At 40.2% G+C, this 16,071-nt stretch overlaps 2 protein-coding genes across 2 annotated transcripts; both read left to right on the top strand.

The window, feature by feature from the left end:
* Positions 1-347: 347 nt before the first annotated feature.
* On the top strand, positions 348-8,446 carry zw10 (zw10 kinetochore protein). Its single transcript, XM_084730096.1, has 16 exons — positions 348-554; positions 1,657-1,791; positions 1,911-2,012; positions 2,391-2,468; positions 2,622-2,791; positions 2,953-3,155; positions 3,615-3,812; positions 4,684-4,820; positions 4,936-5,118; positions 5,281-5,504; positions 5,676-5,747; positions 5,848-6,017; positions 6,218-6,348; positions 6,510-6,641; positions 6,757-6,959; positions 7,695-8,446. The coding sequence occupies exons 1-16, from the start codon at positions 450-452 to the stop codon at positions 7,813-7,815; spliced, it is 2,364 nt and encodes a 787-aa protein (XP_084586222.1). The 5' UTR covers positions 348-449; the 3' UTR covers positions 7,816-8,446.
* Positions 8,447-9,752: 1,306 nt separating this feature from the next.
* Positions 9,753-15,408, top strand: LOC146319521 (G protein-activated inward rectifier potassium channel 3-like). Its single transcript, XM_084730095.1, has 4 exons — positions 9,753-9,905; positions 11,618-11,855; positions 13,381-14,590; positions 15,075-15,408. The coding sequence occupies exons 2-4, from the start codon at positions 11,661-11,663 to the stop codon at positions 15,269-15,271; spliced, it is 1,602 nt and encodes a 533-aa protein (XP_084586221.1). The 5' UTR covers positions 9,753-9,905; positions 11,618-11,660; the 3' UTR covers positions 15,272-15,408.
* Positions 15,409-16,071: the final 663 nt, after the last annotated feature.

Raw genomic sequence — 16,071 nt, 5'->3', positions numbered from 1 at the left:
GGTAGGCTAAAATAACCCTGTAAAAAAATAAAAGTAGGCTAAAGTCAGAGGAAAACAATGCACATTTTAAAGAATAGTGATTAAACAGTTGATTGAAACTAAGGTCCCGCCTCTCGCTGGACAGATAACCAATCACAATAATAATAACCACACCCCCGAAAAGCCACTATTTTTGTCAAACAAAATTATGTCTTTTTTTATTTGATTGCTGCAGAAATACGTGTATTACATCAGGCATGTTATACAGTCCTGTAACATTTGGTGGCGGTAGTGGTTCGGTTTGGTGACAATCTGTTATCAAATTAAAAACGAAGAAGAAGAAGGTGGGTGGAGGATCCAGTCGGCGACGTCTCGGAGCCAATCAGACCACCTGGCGGGTCCCGGGTTGTTGTTGTGCTGACCTGTCACAGTTTTGTTGAACATTATAACATTACTGTAACCTTAACGGCATGGCGTCGTTTGTGACTGAAGTGCTCGCCAGCTCTGGCAAACTGGAGAAAGAGGACCTGTCCGGGAAAATAAGTAAAATGTCGCGAAAGGTGGAAGATACAAAGGTAATCCACTAGCTAGCATAGCATCAGCTAACGTTGCGCTAAGTAAAGTTTGAACTAGCGGTAGCTGTTAGCGGTAACAGTGAAAGACATGAAAGTTCATTAGTACTTCGATTAACATTAGCTAGACTTTTACGGCGCTCCCTGAAACATCACTTGGTTGTAAATAAACATTAGCCACCGTTAGCTAATATAGAGCCGCTATCTGGCTAGTTTAATTCAGAGTATGAAGTGCAGTTTTGTTAGCAAGACTGTTAGCTAACTGTTAGCCATATGTGGTGTAGAGTATTGACATCTGACGACGTGGCTTCAATACTTTCATTAGAAATGTACAGCAGTAGGTTTTTGAGTAATATTAATAGTATAGCTTTATATCAACAGTACTAGTGTTGCCTTGGGCAGTTTATTGGATGAAGTTCACCATGACTGCATCTCAGTAGCCAAAAATGACAGTCACTCCATTGCTGTTGATTAATTCCCAGAAACGTCAAGGACAAAGTATCTAAATGTTAAAGTTATTAAAGAGACATAAGAGAACTTTGCCTCAGATAATAACAGTATCACAATGACACGTGTGTCTTTCATACACGCACTTTATTGTATTGTATTTATTTCTTAATGAATTGTACTTTATTGTTAGTAGTGTTTTTGTAAATGGAATATCTCTGATTGAATGTAGTTTTTAAAGAACTTAACTTGGCTGTGATTCATCATCAGTATAGCTGTATGTTGTCTCTGTGTTGTTTTGTTGATGTGTTTTTTCCCATGTTAACATTGTTATGAAGTAGAGTAAACCAGCCATAGTTTGTGACATGAAACAATTAATCAGTTTAGGATAAAAACACTATAACACCATATTTTCTGTGAATGAGTATTCAGGCCCGTGTAAAGCCATCATGTGTACAGACCAGTGTAATAAACAATATATTTACATCAACTTCTATTTTACAGGTGGACGAGACTTATGACATACTCAGAGCCGTACAATACTGGCTGTAATTTTACATAAAACTGCAGCAGTCATACTCTGGGCTTAAAGCTAAAGGTATACTTCATTACCATGTATCTGTTACCTCTGTTTTCTTCATGTCTTTTATTTTCATAGGAAGAAGTTTGTGACATGATAAACAAGAGGTATACTGATTTCCTACCCAGTCTTCAAGGAGCCGAGGAACTGATGGTACAGGTTGATGAGGTCTCCAAAGAAATGGATGTCCTTAAAAACTGTATTGAGAATGAGGTGTGTGTGTTGGACTGTTTTTAAATTAAAACAATACTCGAACCAAGTGCCCTGAAATAACAGAACAGACCAGCAGTTCCATAGTTTTCAACTGATGATGTTTGTGTGTTTGGACTCAGGTGCAGCAGAATATCCACGTGGCTGTGACTGAGTATGCAAAGCTGAAGCAACAGCTGGAGAAAAATACAGTCATCATAACAATGCTCGGACACCTGAAAGAGGTACAACATACATGACAGTTTATTAGGTAAAATAAAATCTAATATTTACTCACAAATTTACAGTATCAGGGAGTTTCCAAATGACTCCTACCACCAGATTATGAACATAAGATCTTAAAAACATCTCATCTTATCTACATCTTGCAAAGCACTTTCTTGGGGAAAAACTGATTGTAATTCTGTTTAGTTTTGTGTTAATTTCTGTCTCAAGTGAGGTCATGATAAAAGCTGTTATATGTATTGTTCTGAAGAAGAAACAGAAGAGGTTTGTGTCAGACATACATTAAATAAAAGTTTGGCCCTTTGTATTAGCAGAGACACAGGTGTATTTTAAACATGCATTTTGAATGTGTCTGTCGTATCTTGTCTGTGACTCAGTTTCACAATGCCATTGAGGAGTTCAACAAAGCTTTACAGGACAAGAAGTATGTTGATGCAGCCAACCGGCTGGAACGGGTAAGAGCAGCTTACACACCTTTTATAATATAAGTACATCACACTTTTAAAGTAAGATCACTGGTAGGGGAGAAATTATATTACTGACATGCTACATGCATATGACTCTTTGCACAAACCTGGTGACTGATGATGATAATATTTTTTTTCCAGGCGAGAGCCAGTGTGGAATCACTGAAGGACTGGAAGACTTCTCAGCTGCCGTTGCTCAGTGCTCTCAGCTCTGAGTTGACAGTGCAGCGAGAAAACTTAATTTACCACCTGGGAGATGAATGGAAGGGCCTCGTCATCTGGAGGTTACCGTCTTCAAAGGGTACGACTTTGTCAGAAAGCTGGTTTAATATGTTTGTCAGATGTGGTACTACCACAACCGTAAAATACACTCCATGCTCAGTTTGAATTTTTTGGAGATTGTGTAGGCTGCAAACCAATGTTCACTTATAGACATTTCTTGTTTTGTATATTTCAAAAACATGACAACAAGTCTGTCTGAGTGTGAGGTATGTGTAGTGATTATTGGTTGTGTCCCACCAGAGTCTGCAGGTCTGAAGTCCTTCCTGAAGGTGGAACTGAACCTGAGTCATGCTTGCAGTAAGGAAGGAGAACCAAAACCGCCTGCTTTGCTGCGCTGCGTCCTGCAAGCTCTGGCCATCCAGGGAGATCTTCAGCACAAGATCAAACTCTTCAGTAAGAGCAAGCAGCACCACTCACCCGATATAGAGATGCTGTACTGATATCTAGCTGCTAGAGTCCCTCAGTGTGTGTATAACAAAATCAGGATGCGTTCAGTGACATGTTATTTATGGACAATGTACTTTGGAGCATAAAATTATATTGTGCAAATTATATTATATGTTTTCACATTTTCCAGATACTTAATTCCAGTGAATGTGATACTAACACCATAATCTTTAGAGAATCGAGAACATATGTACTGAATGTGACGTTTTGTTGTCCAAAACTACAGAGGAGACACTGTTTCTTTTTGAAATTTCTGGGCTGTAGTTTCTTCTAACTTATCAGTGTGCAGATGTATTTCAAATAAGGTACCATCAGCTAATTAAGCCATCGTCCTAGCTCAGAAACACAAGATATCTAAGGTCCAAATCAATCAAATCAAATCAAATTTTTGTTGTCGCCATCCAGGTCAGGTGTTGTTGAAGATGATGCTGAAGCCGTTGGTGATGTACCCGTCACTGTCAGTGAGGGTGACGGAGCAGCAGGATGAGGGAACCGTCTTGGCCTTACAGTGTTTGGAGGAGAGCCAAGAAGAGAGATCCACTCCCTCACAGGTCTACAGCAAACTGCTGCTGGTGCTCAAGACGCTGAACACACACCTGCTAGGTACAGTATGGCTGGGCCCTTATTAAAATATATATCATAGGGATAGTTCTGATTATTAGAAGTGTGGTTGTGTGGGGTCAGTGTATTACCTGCAGTAGAAGTCAGTCAGCAGGCCTCTAGTTTGAAGAACTAGCAGGAGTACCTGTGTGCTGTGTACAGAGTCACCAGCAAAATGTATTTTAACGACCTTAATATGTAATACTAGTTTTTAAGTGTATGTTAAATTGAAAATGTTTTCACTGCTTCACCTTGCCATCAGTTCGATTTTTTCAGCAGGAAATTATATAAGCCAAATATCTCCCTCTACAAAGCCACCAGCCTCCAGGGACATAATCAGTAATTTTGCCTCGTAGAACACGAGCTGCTGGTCTGCTGCTGTCCCGATCATTTTTGTTTTTTTGTTTGTTTGTGTTATTGTGTGACTTTGGTCTTAGTTTGGATTCACCAATAACACAAGCAAACTAACCGATTCAGGCAGAGGGAGCCCAGCAACTCCTGTGTTCTGTGAGATAAAATTACTGTTTTTGCAAAAAGGAGTTTGGTTGAGTGCGAGGGAGTGAAACTTGACTTCTATAACAGCTGTTTCCTGACGAAAAAAAGCTTCCATGACAGCAATGAAAATATTCTAAATACACCACACTCTTAAACTTAAATTCCTTGCTGCTTCTCCAAACTTGGCGGCATGTTGACTGCCATTTACTTTGGGTAATACACTGATTATCAATAAGTGACAAACTATCCCTTTAAAGTTTTGTCAGTGTCACTTTGATTTGGCTGACGGTTTTAAATTTATAAATGGTGATCTTACTGGTGAAATGAAATATTCCACAATGAGCTTGAGAAAGGCAGTCAAGTGTCTGCTATTTTTCAGATGTGTCCATTGGTGATAAAAAGCTCTCGACCATCTTGGGGGATCTGATTTGGGAGGAGATTTCCCACTGCATCATCCACGAGTGTCTTGTCTACTCCATCCCCACCAACAGCAGCCAGCTGGAGAAATACAACACTGTATGGACCTGACAGCAGTTTGTATAGTACAGTGATATTGTAAAACATTTATCTAAGTCTGTGTAACTGTAGTGTCTGTTGATGAGAGATATATTTTTTGTTGTTCGCACACAAGGTGATCAAGGAAACAGAGGAGTTTGAGAAGTCTCTGAAGGAGATGGAGTTTCTGCAGGGTGATTCCACAGACCTGCTCAAATACGCCAGAGACGTCAACTGTCACTTTGCCAGCAAGAAGTGTAAAGATGTCATCGTGGCAGCCCGCAAACTCATGACCTCCAAGATGCACAACACAGTCAAAGTACGTGTGAGCGGCGGTCGAGTGTCTCTGACCTGAAATGTCAAACAGGAAACATTAAACATACATGGTTTACTTTTTTTTTCAGTAAAATTTAAGTTGAAAAGCTCTAAATGCATTTTTTCTTGTTTGATTGCTTCCATGTTTTCAATCTTCTTCTGTTAGATCACACCAGACTACAAGCTGCGTCTTCCTAAGCTGCCCGCTCCAGGTTCAGAGGTGAAGGCGAAGCAAGACACCACGAAGGAGGAGGTGGTAATGGAGAACACAAAGCAGCTCTCTGCGTGGAGTCTGTGTCTGCCGGCCTGTCGCATCAGTGAGTCGGTGCAGCAGCTGATGGAGCTGGCACTCAACACCCTGTGTGAAGCTGTGGGAAGCTCCACGCAATGGTACGTTACTGTGGTCAGAGAACTAACAGCCTCCTCTGTTGAACTCCTGTGTCGACCCTGACCTTTAGATCTGAGGACGAGTCAAGCTCACATCAAATGCATCTCTTTATTGTTTTTTATTAGTCCAGCAGACAGGGAGCATCATCAGTCTTTTTGGGTTTTTTTTTTCAGCGCATTACAACTCTTCTTCACTGTGAGAAACGTCTTCCAGCTGTTCTATGATGTTGTACCGACGTACCACAAGTAAGCATGTTTCCATCATGTAGCACGCAGCAGATCAAACCAGCACTTTTCCCCTGAAGGTGTAAATGTTTGTCTCTTGTTTCTCCGCTGCTCCATCCAGGGAGAACCTGCTCAAGTTCCCTCACCTGGCCGCCATCCAGCACAACAACTGCATGTACCTGGCTCACCACCTGCTCACCCTGGGACACCATTTCAGAGCTCACCTGCCGCAACCTCTCAGCGAGGGCGTTGCAACGTTTGTTGACATGGTGCCCGGATTCAGGAAACTGGGTAAACAACTGTTGCTCACATTGCCATAAAATATAGTACAGAAATTAGACAGACATTGATGGGTCACAGATAATAAGTCACCATTTGTTTTGGTGACTTATTATCTTTCTCTTATTTCCACTTCTGCGTGCAAAATATTAATATCTAATCTTCAGATTGCTGTGAAACATGCTGAGCACACGTTTGTTATTTTCTTGTAGGTGCTCAGTGCTTCTTAGCACAGATGAACGTCCAGAGAGCTGAACTGTTGGAGAGACTCTCCACCGCTCACAACTTCTGCAACCTGGATGATGAAGACAACTACATCGCAGCCAGTAAAGCAGTAAGACAGGTGAGAAGGGAGGCCTTCAAAATAAAATGTAAATTTGTTTCCTTCAGTTGGTCATTTGTGAGGCTCTATTGCATCCAATGCTTTATTTTTTATGTATATATTTTTTTACTCTATGAAGTGTTTCTCAGTCCTGCAGTGATTGTTTGTTTGATTGATTGCAGGTTATCCATCAGTTGAAGCAGTTGGGGACAGTGTGGCAGGATGTTCTACCAGTCAGCATCTATTGTAAAGCAATGGGCAACCTCCTCAACACAGCCATCACAGAAATCATCTCCAAAATCATGATGCTGGAGGTTTGTCCTTTTTTAAAAGAATCACAGCCCCTCTGCTTTAACATAAGACCTGGCTTAAAGATGACGGGGGTTATAAGGCTTTTATTTTTCATATTTTTCATGTAACTGCTTACAGGATATTTCCTCTGAGGATGGGGAGCACCTCCACACTCTGTGTCAAAACATCATCGAGGAGGGTCCGCTGGTCTTCATTCCTCTGGCTGAGGAAAACAAGAACAAGAAATATCAGGAGGAGGTGCCTCTCTATGTGAAGAAGTGGGGAACCTTCAAGGAACTGGTCATCGTGCTGCGGGCCAACCTGCAGGAGATAGTCGACAGGTGAGAAGGAAACTTTATTCACTAACGCTTTCTGACGCCCATGTCTATAATACATCACAAACATTACGGGTAAATTCCATCAGGCCCGTCAGCCGCATCTGATCGCAGCCATTCTTCACGATGTTTATGATTCCACCAGCAGCAACTCGGTGTGTCCCAGAAGCAGCTTTCCACCCCACTTCAAATACACACCAAGTCTATTTTAACGGATGCTGCGTCAATTAACAAGAGCAGATTGAACGGGCAGAAAGTCAGACACAGAAAAGGAAGGAAGAATCTGGTTAGTTTTCAAAATAAAAGACCCTGTGCAGATTCATGATCATAAAGACAGACAAAAAGTAAACTGTTTAACCACGTAGCCTGCTTATCCGTGGTAGAAGCACAAAGAGCAAAGAAAGAGGACCGAATCAAGTAAATCTGAGTAAAACACTGAGTAAACATAATCAGGCGGGCAGAACGCTCCGCTGCTGAAACGCTGCTGGTGGGGTTTGCAGCCGTGCAGAGGACGGATCAGAACTGTGGTGCAGACTTGGTGGAATCAACCAGTTAATGTCAACAAATGTGGATTTAAATAGAACATTTTGTTAGAAAGAATATATTATACAGCTGCTTTGTGGTGCAGAGTATTATAGTCCACATGATGAGAAAATGCACCTTTAGTATTAAAACAAGAGGTGAGATCATACTATGTTTTTTTTTCCATGGGTCTGATTTGTGTGTGATTCCTCTCCACAGGTGGGCTGACGGTAAAGGTCCGCTGGCGGTGGAGTTCTCTAGTTCGGAGGTGAAGAATCTGATCCGAGCTTTGTTTCAGAACACAGAGAGGAGAGCTGTAGCTCTGACCAAGATCAAATAGACTCTCTGAGCAAATGACCAACAGGAAGATACTACAGCACTTTTTCCTCTGAGGAAAATATGATTCATGCCTTCATTAATTTCCATTTTCTGTTTCATTAAATATATACATTTACTTGTATGCAGGTTGAACAGTTTGTTCTGTCTGGAGGAGGTTCTGTCTCTGAGGATATAAGCTGGCTGTAATCAATCTGCAGGATATGTTCCTTCTCAGACTGTGATTATTCCTACAGAGATTACACGAAGGCTCCTTTACATCAGCCTCAGTCATATAGCTTTGTGGTTTTAACACTACAAAGCCAGCTGACGTTGTGTAACCAGCGGCGTGCCATCTGTTGACATGAGATGTCATATCCAGAGTTAACTGTGCTGCACGTTGTTAATCAGACTTCATCTGTAGCTCGTCTCAGATCTCCCAGCTTCTCTGTACTGACGACATTTCAGGAGGGAGTTTGTTTGATGATTTTTGTTTCAATCTAAACGCCTCCAAATAACCATTTTTATTTCTAACAAATGAACCCTGGGCCTTGCATCTCTTGTTAAGAACTTTCTTGTACAAACCATTAAACTGAACTGTTCTATAATGTATTTATTATTTGTCCAAATAAACCAAAAGATTCAACTTTTCAGAACCTTTTTCCAAATTGTTTTAATGTCAGTACATAATGTTACTTATACAGATGTTGCAACTGCTTCTACTTTTACAATTTCTGTGGAAAAATAGGCTTCACAGAAGAAATTGAATTATTCTTAAAAATGATTTTGGTTGGCTGTGGCAGTGCCGCTGTGGTATTGATCTTCTCATTTAACTCTCAGTAAGGAAGGAAATAAGATTACTTTCCAAAATGTCAAACTATTACTTCAAAGAGACAATACTGGAAATATCAGTCCTTCAACAGTCACCTGCACAAATATCATACATGTACATCTCAATGAACCGACTCAGTGTTTTGTTTTATTATTCCCTATTTTCTTTTCTTGTTTTGCCACATGCACAAAAAAAGAACACATTTGTCACTTAGTGACATTTATCAGTGCTCTGTTTACATTTCTGTTTTATTTTTGTGCTGTTTTGACTCAGTTTCAGCTCCAAACAGGTTTTTCTTCTTTGTGGGATACCTCCCAAGGTGCACTTCTTCATTTACAAATAAAACATTCTGTCAGAATATTTGTGATTCTGAGCCTCAGAACTTTCCTTGTGAGCCTCAGAGTTTCCTTGAATTTTTAATAGATTCCATGATTTCATTGCAAAAAAATAAATATATAAATAAAAATCCCAAAAGCATGACAGCACACATTAAAAAAGCTGCCATGAAATCAGGCTGCAACAATCTGAAGAAAGGCTGGTGAAATCCTGGAGGGACAGAAATACAAACACAGTGGTGTTGGAGCTTTTTGCCAGGTGTGTGTGTGTGTATTTGAATGCAAACAGGAGCCTGAGTTGTTCGTTCACGATGAGTAGAATGACTAGTGACTAGGGCTGCAACTAATGATGATTTATTGATTAATCAATTAATTGTTTAGTCTCTAAAATGTTCAAAAAAATTGTGAAAAATGCACAAACTCCCAGGGCTTAAAGTGATGTCTTCAAATTCTTTTGTCAAACCAACAGTTTAAAACCCAACGACTGTTCAGTTACACTTTTATCATAAATGACAAAGAAAAGCAGAAAATCTTCTCATGTAAGAAGCTGGAACCAACAAAAGTTTGACATTTTACTTTAAAAATGTGTGAGACCTTTAATTGGTTGTCAAAATACTTGGCAGTTTTCTTTAGATTGATTACTAAAGTAAATGTTGCAGCTCTGCTAGTGACGTCCAAAAGGTTGTCCTACAGTTGTCCTGATGTTAAAATGTAACTGTGATAAACTGACCTGATGTTATGAGACGGTCCATTGACACAAAGACGCCACATGCATGAGCGCCGCTTTAGGTTGAGCGTTTTTAGTCTTTTCTCAGTGGGGGGAGGAGACAAACATCTGGAGTGTCACACAGCTGCTCCTCACTCCTCATCTGATCAAACCTGATGACTCCAACAAGGAAGTTCACTTCTGCCAGCAGCTGTGTTCATCTTGAGCGATGCTTCACAGAGGTACGTCTTTATTCTCTGATGTTTTCAGTATTACAATCTGAAAATTTAAAAAGGTAGCTGTTTTTACTTTTTTGTAATTTTGTAATTCATGCAGAGTGAAGGTCAGGTTTAGTTTTTTAGTCCACCAAACAGTGATGCAGAATCTCCCAAACAATGGAAGTGAATGTTGACGTTTTCAAACGTAAAAAAAAACAACTGGAGATAAATCATAAAATACCTCCATACTATTCGTCTGGCATAATCCAAGATCCAATCAGACTGGAAACATCAGCAGCACTGCATCAGAAATCCTTGACGTATCAAGTTGACTTGTTCAGTTTGACAAAAAGCACTTTTGAGTGAACTTAAGTACATGAATATATTTTAATAGTAATGTCAAGTTTGACATTAGATCACACTTTAAATGAACTTCTTAACTTAAGTTGATGCAACAAATGATCCCTTTAGTGAACTCGTAAGCCTTTGCAGCGTTTAAGTTTTCTCAGTTTTTTACAGTTCTTGTCCTGTTGTAGAATTAACACATTATTATCCCTCCTCTTATTGAGACGGTGAACCTGCAGATGCAGAAATGAAATATAGTGAGAAATCTACTTCTTTTTTTTCCACTGAGGTCTGTTTCCCTTTTGTCTTCACAAATTCATTGTAATGGTCGTGTTTATGCCTCTTAATTAAATAGTGGTGAAAGAATGTGATTTGGCCCTTTGCCTGGCCAAAAAAAAAAAACTCCACCCTGCACACACACCCATGACGTGTGTGCACACTTTTTTCTATATATATACTGTATATTTTGGGGCTTTGATGTCTTTATTGACAGGACAGCTGAAGTGAAGACATGAGAGCCTGCCTCTTCTTTTCCACAGAATCTTTCATTTCAGACTGATGCCAATATTTCATTTTAAAGCCTTTATTGGCTGATACCGATGTCATAACAGGTGTGTGTGTTTATTAATGCACCACATTTTTCTTGTCAGTTGTGTCTTTGTACAGACAGGACAGGTTTCATCCTCCATATGTCAGGAAATACAAAGTCAAAACAAATCTTCTGTGTTGGTACCAACTACAAGTGGTCCAGCAGAATAGATTTTAGATCTTTATTTCTTTTTCCCCCTTCTGATAACTAAGATTTTTTTAGCTCTTCTGCTTGTTGAGTAAAATCCTGCTCAGCTGATTGGCTCCCCTGGACAACTTTTTTTGTGTGAGAGCCGTCGCTGTTCAAACATGTTCACAAGAGACAAGTGAATTTAGCACAGTTCATTTGGCCACATCTGGACAATACTTTGTCTAAGCCTCCTGACAAATACAGTCAGTAATCTTCTCAAATCCTCTGTGTTCTTTGGTGTTTCTCCGATTAATTTTGAGGATTAGCGATAATCCCTACATGTGTAGTAAAAGACTGAGACACTGATCAGCCCACTTCAGACTGAGGGAACCTCATGTTCTGCTGATAAAGACGTAAAACAACATTTGCTTTAGACAAATCATCACACACCATCACAGCTCAGGCTGATCAAAATGTATCTCAGAGATTTTTATCTTGGACGGATATTAATAAGAGGTTAAGGGCCATCACCACTATCTAAAGTATCACTGTGTTCTTATCTGTTTCTACAATTGTAGAAGTATTAAAGCAGCACTAACAAGAGAGATTTAGCTGCCATGTGACTCTGTAGCTAACTGTATTTTAATTTGATTTCATTTCATTGCTCAAACAGAAGCCAGACTTGAAGGGTAACCAACATCTTAAAGACTTCAGCAATGATCTCCACTGTGATGTGCAGCAGAGAGACGCTACAAAACGTTCAGTGCAACAGTCGCATCAGGAGCTCCGTCAGGGTCGAGCCTCGCAGGAACTCCATCCCCCCGACGCAGACGCTCACTGCTAAACATCTGCTGGCGTACCTGCCCAGACCACAGCCAGAGTCCAGCCGCTGCACCGCTGACACACACAAGGTACAGCTGTTGTTTTTAAAATGCATCTCCACTCCAAATGTTTCTGCTTATTTTGACTTTACTTCACTGTGCAGAATCATGTATGTGCAAAGTTTGACACTAGACTGTTTTCACTTCTTTATGCTCACCTTAAAGGGATAGTTCCTCAAAAATGAAAATTTCAGTCACCCTGACCCAACACAGTAACGACCTGCTCACTGTACATGATCCCCTACATAAAGCTGGACATGACAGCTCCTCAAAAGTGAAGCTAAGTCATCTCAGTCGCCCCCCTGGTGGTTGGCTGCAGTATAAGTCATAAACCCCGCCCCCTGAACAAGCTAAAACGTCAAACTACATGTCAGATAAATTTGATGCTATTAAATAGTGTTTCACGTCATGATTGACAGCTTAATTTTTGTACAATGGGAGGAAGTTGAGATGGATCATCCATCTTTATATACAGTCTTTGATCAGTCACAGCTACTTTAGAAACCACTAACTTACAGAAGTTTGGTGTGGAAACTTGAAGCCTCCAGTTCACATACAGTGAGAACAGACTTCAGTGAAGGAGCTGTGCAGTGCAGCAGTTACTTGCAGCAACTTTTGAAATTAAAAGTATTTTTATCTTGATAGATTTGGGATTTTTCAATGCAGGAGGAGTAAATGTCATTTTAAGAATCATTAATTAATTCAATGTTCACGGAATTTCATTTCAGAGACAAATGATTATTAAAAGCAGAGTATTCTGATGTCTTAAAAAATGTCTATAGCAGATTTTTAAAGCTCCAGTGTGTAAGATCTAGGGGCATCTATTGGCAGAATATGTGAGAAATTAAATTTAATATTCACAAGTATGTTTCCATTAGGTTATAATCATCTGAAAATAAGAATTATTGTGTTTTCGCCATCTTAGAATAATGCTGCATTCACGTGCTCCTCGGATGATCCCATTTCCGGAGTTGGTAAGTCGTTCTTCTGACTTCGGTGTATTCATGAGCTTTTAATCCTGATGTGGAAACAACATGGACGCTACAAAGGGTAGGGTTGTTGTTATACTTGTTGTAACATCTGGGTGATGGGTTGGCTGAAACTAGCGTCTCAGTAAAGATTGATGTTGCTACCCAAGTCTGCTGAAATAATGAAAGCTATATTGCAAAGGGGGTTTGTTGCAATTTTGAAAGCTCACCACTAGATGCCACTAAATCCCACACACTGTTTTTTAAAAGTTATATTGTTTACTAGCTTGCCAAAAAGAAAAAAAGGCATTACAGTGTTTGCTACCTAGGTAAAAAGTCAAATAAAAGAATCATGTTTGCTGGCTAGCTAAAAAGTTAACCGTGCAACAGAATTAAATTTAATCTAGGTTTAAATTGAAAACTAAACTGAAGAGATGTTTAAATTGAATCTTTCTTAATTTTACACGAGTTTAAAAGTTTGTGCAACATATATTGAAGTTAAATTATAATTTAATGTGGTTTAAAAATTCATCTTTGTTGCTGAAACCCAGTCTATGAAAATTATGTGTTATTTTTCCTTATTTCAGGTTACAGTTAAATCCACTGTTGCTCCCACGATGACCACTGAAAGAACCTCTCTCATCCACAACTTGAACAACATTAACTGCTCATCAATTCCACTGTCCCAGGAGCCGTCTCCCTCCCAGGCCCACAGTCCCTGCGGCCAGTTCTCTCAGGCCCTGACTCTGGCCAAACAAGAGCTGCCCCAGCAGCACACTATCCAAGCATCTCCTCTGGAACCAGTGGAAGAGATCCCAAAACCTCAGCGTTTGCACCGCAGCAGACACCTCAAGCGTTTCAGCTCCAGGTGGCAATCGAGAGGCTCCACCAGCAGCAGCAACATTCCCATCTCTGCAATAGAGAAGTTGCACATTGCAAAGAGTCACAAGAAGCGCTGTAAGCTTTTGGGCGATGAGGACTCGTTGCACGTCACTGCCAGCAATGGGCGCCAGCGTTACGTCACCAAGGACGGCAAGTGCCGGGTCAATCTGGGACCTATTGTGGACAAAAGTCGCTTCATCTCAGATATTTTCACCACATTAGTGGACCTCAAGTATCGCTGGTTCCTTCTTGTCTTCACTATGTGCTACATTCTCACGTGGGTGGCCTTTGGTGGGATCTACTTCTTCGGTGCCTGGTTGCGTGACGACATTGCACATGTTCACGACCCGCTGTGGAAGGCATGCTTTGAAAACGTAGATGGTTTCCTTTCAGCTCTGCTGCTTTCATTAGAGAGCCAGAGGACTATCGGGTACGGCTCCAGGATGGTGACAGCGAACTGCCCTGAGGGTACGATCATCCTGATGGTCCAGTCCATCCTCGGCTCCATCATCGACGCTCTGATGGTGGGCTGCATGTTCGTTAAGATCTCCCGGCCCCAGCAGAGAGCCCAGACACTGATCTTCAGCAAACACTGCGTTATATGTGAACGTGACGAGAAGCTGTGCATGCTCTTCCGCATCGGTGACCTGAGAGAGAGCCACATGGTGGACGCCAAGATCCGGGCCAAGCTGATCAAGTCCAGACAGACCAAGGAGGGCGAGTTCATCCCACTGGAGCAGTCAGAAATCAATCTGGGCTACGACACCGGGGGAGACAGGCTGCTCCTGGTGGAACCGCAGACCATTACCCACGTCATCAATGAAAGCAGCCCCTTCTGGGAGGTTGGGTCTGACCGTCTGAAGAGGGAGACCTTTGAGATCATTGTCATCCTGGAGGGCATCGTGGAAGCATCTGGTTTGTATTTTCAAATTCTGTGCTGTCCCCCAACTAAGTATTTTAGATCATATTTGTCCTAAAAGAAGGATAGTCAATGGTGCATCTAGTAGGAGTTGTGGTTAGATGAAAAGACCCTTTTCATGGTCACTGATCATCAAGATACAGTCCTGTTCTATCAACTCTGATCACTTATTTTGTGTTGCACTATAACTAAACATACAACACAACTGCAAATATATGCGTGGAAAAAGAACTTCACTATTTAAAAAATGTGATTAGATTGCAGGTCTTGGTGCTCCCTGCAAATGCTCACCAAAGCTAATGGTTATGGTGTGGGATGATGCATTTTAAAATGTATTTTCATAAAAACGGACATCGAGCATTTAAAATGTTACATTACGGGTGTATATCTTTGTGTGAATGCTGTTGTGAATTTATTTGTCAGCTCTTTCTTCACTAAAGTTACATTCACGTGACCCTCTAATACTTTCTTGTGTCGCAGGTATGACCTGCCAAGCGAGGACATCCTACACAGAGGATGAGGTCCTCTGGGGCCACCGATTTGAGTCGTGCATTTCCTTGGAGAAAGGGGCGTTTCGTGTGGACTACAGCGCATTTGACAAAGTCTTTGAAGTCCAAATGTCCCGACTCAGCGCAAAAGACAGGAACACGGCCAAGGAACAAGAGGATGTGTATTAAAAAATGTTTCTTATACCAGCAGTTCTTACATCACACATGTACAATATGTATATATAAAATATGAGCAACTTAAGATGATTGTGATATTCCCTGATAAAATAAGAACTGAGCAGCCATGATTTATGTTCTGTTATATATGTAATAATGTTTGTTCTATGTTTTCCTATCATCTGCCATTTAATATATGTTAAATCATGAAATGTTTTATGCAGTGTTTAAAAAATAAAAACCTTGAAGTGTCCTGCTGAACCCAGTCGTCTGTGGTCATTTTTGGACAAAATAAACCCAAAGATAAACTTACTTTCTGGTTGACATCAATCAACGTAAGCATGGAACTTCTGTCCTGTGGTGACTTTTACCGATAATACAGTTCACACTGATGAGATTGACTGGTCCCTGTCTGAATTTTGTTATTACTTAAGTCATTATTGAATGAATACTGAGTATTGATGCCTAAACATTGATGATAGTAAGTAACTAACTACAGCTGTCAGATGAGCTTTTGTCTTTTTCTTTATTGCAGAATACAAATAAATAAATGATCAAGATAAAAATAATGGATTTAATGCTTAATTAATATATAACTATATATTGTATAATAATGTAATGTAGTATAATGAAAGTAATATAATAAATCTTAAATAAATTAATAAATTCCATTGTTACAAACAAGCTTTTATTGAGATCTACCTCAGGTGGGGCATCTTTATTAAGTAGATATAAGCAGTAGATTACACTATGGATAAATGAAGGTATATATAATTAAATAAGTAAAATTATAAATAGATAAATAAATGTGT

Source organism: Lutjanus erythropterus, chromosome 11 (genome assembly GCF_056507025.1).
Source record: "Lutjanus erythropterus isolate fLutEry1 chromosome 11, fLutEry1.hap2, whole genome shotgun sequence".
NCBI classification, from domain to species: Eukaryota; Metazoa; Chordata; class Actinopteri; order Lutjaniformes; family Lutjanidae; genus Lutjanus; species Lutjanus erythropterus.
This window is presented reverse-complemented; position numbering and strand designations above follow the sequence as displayed.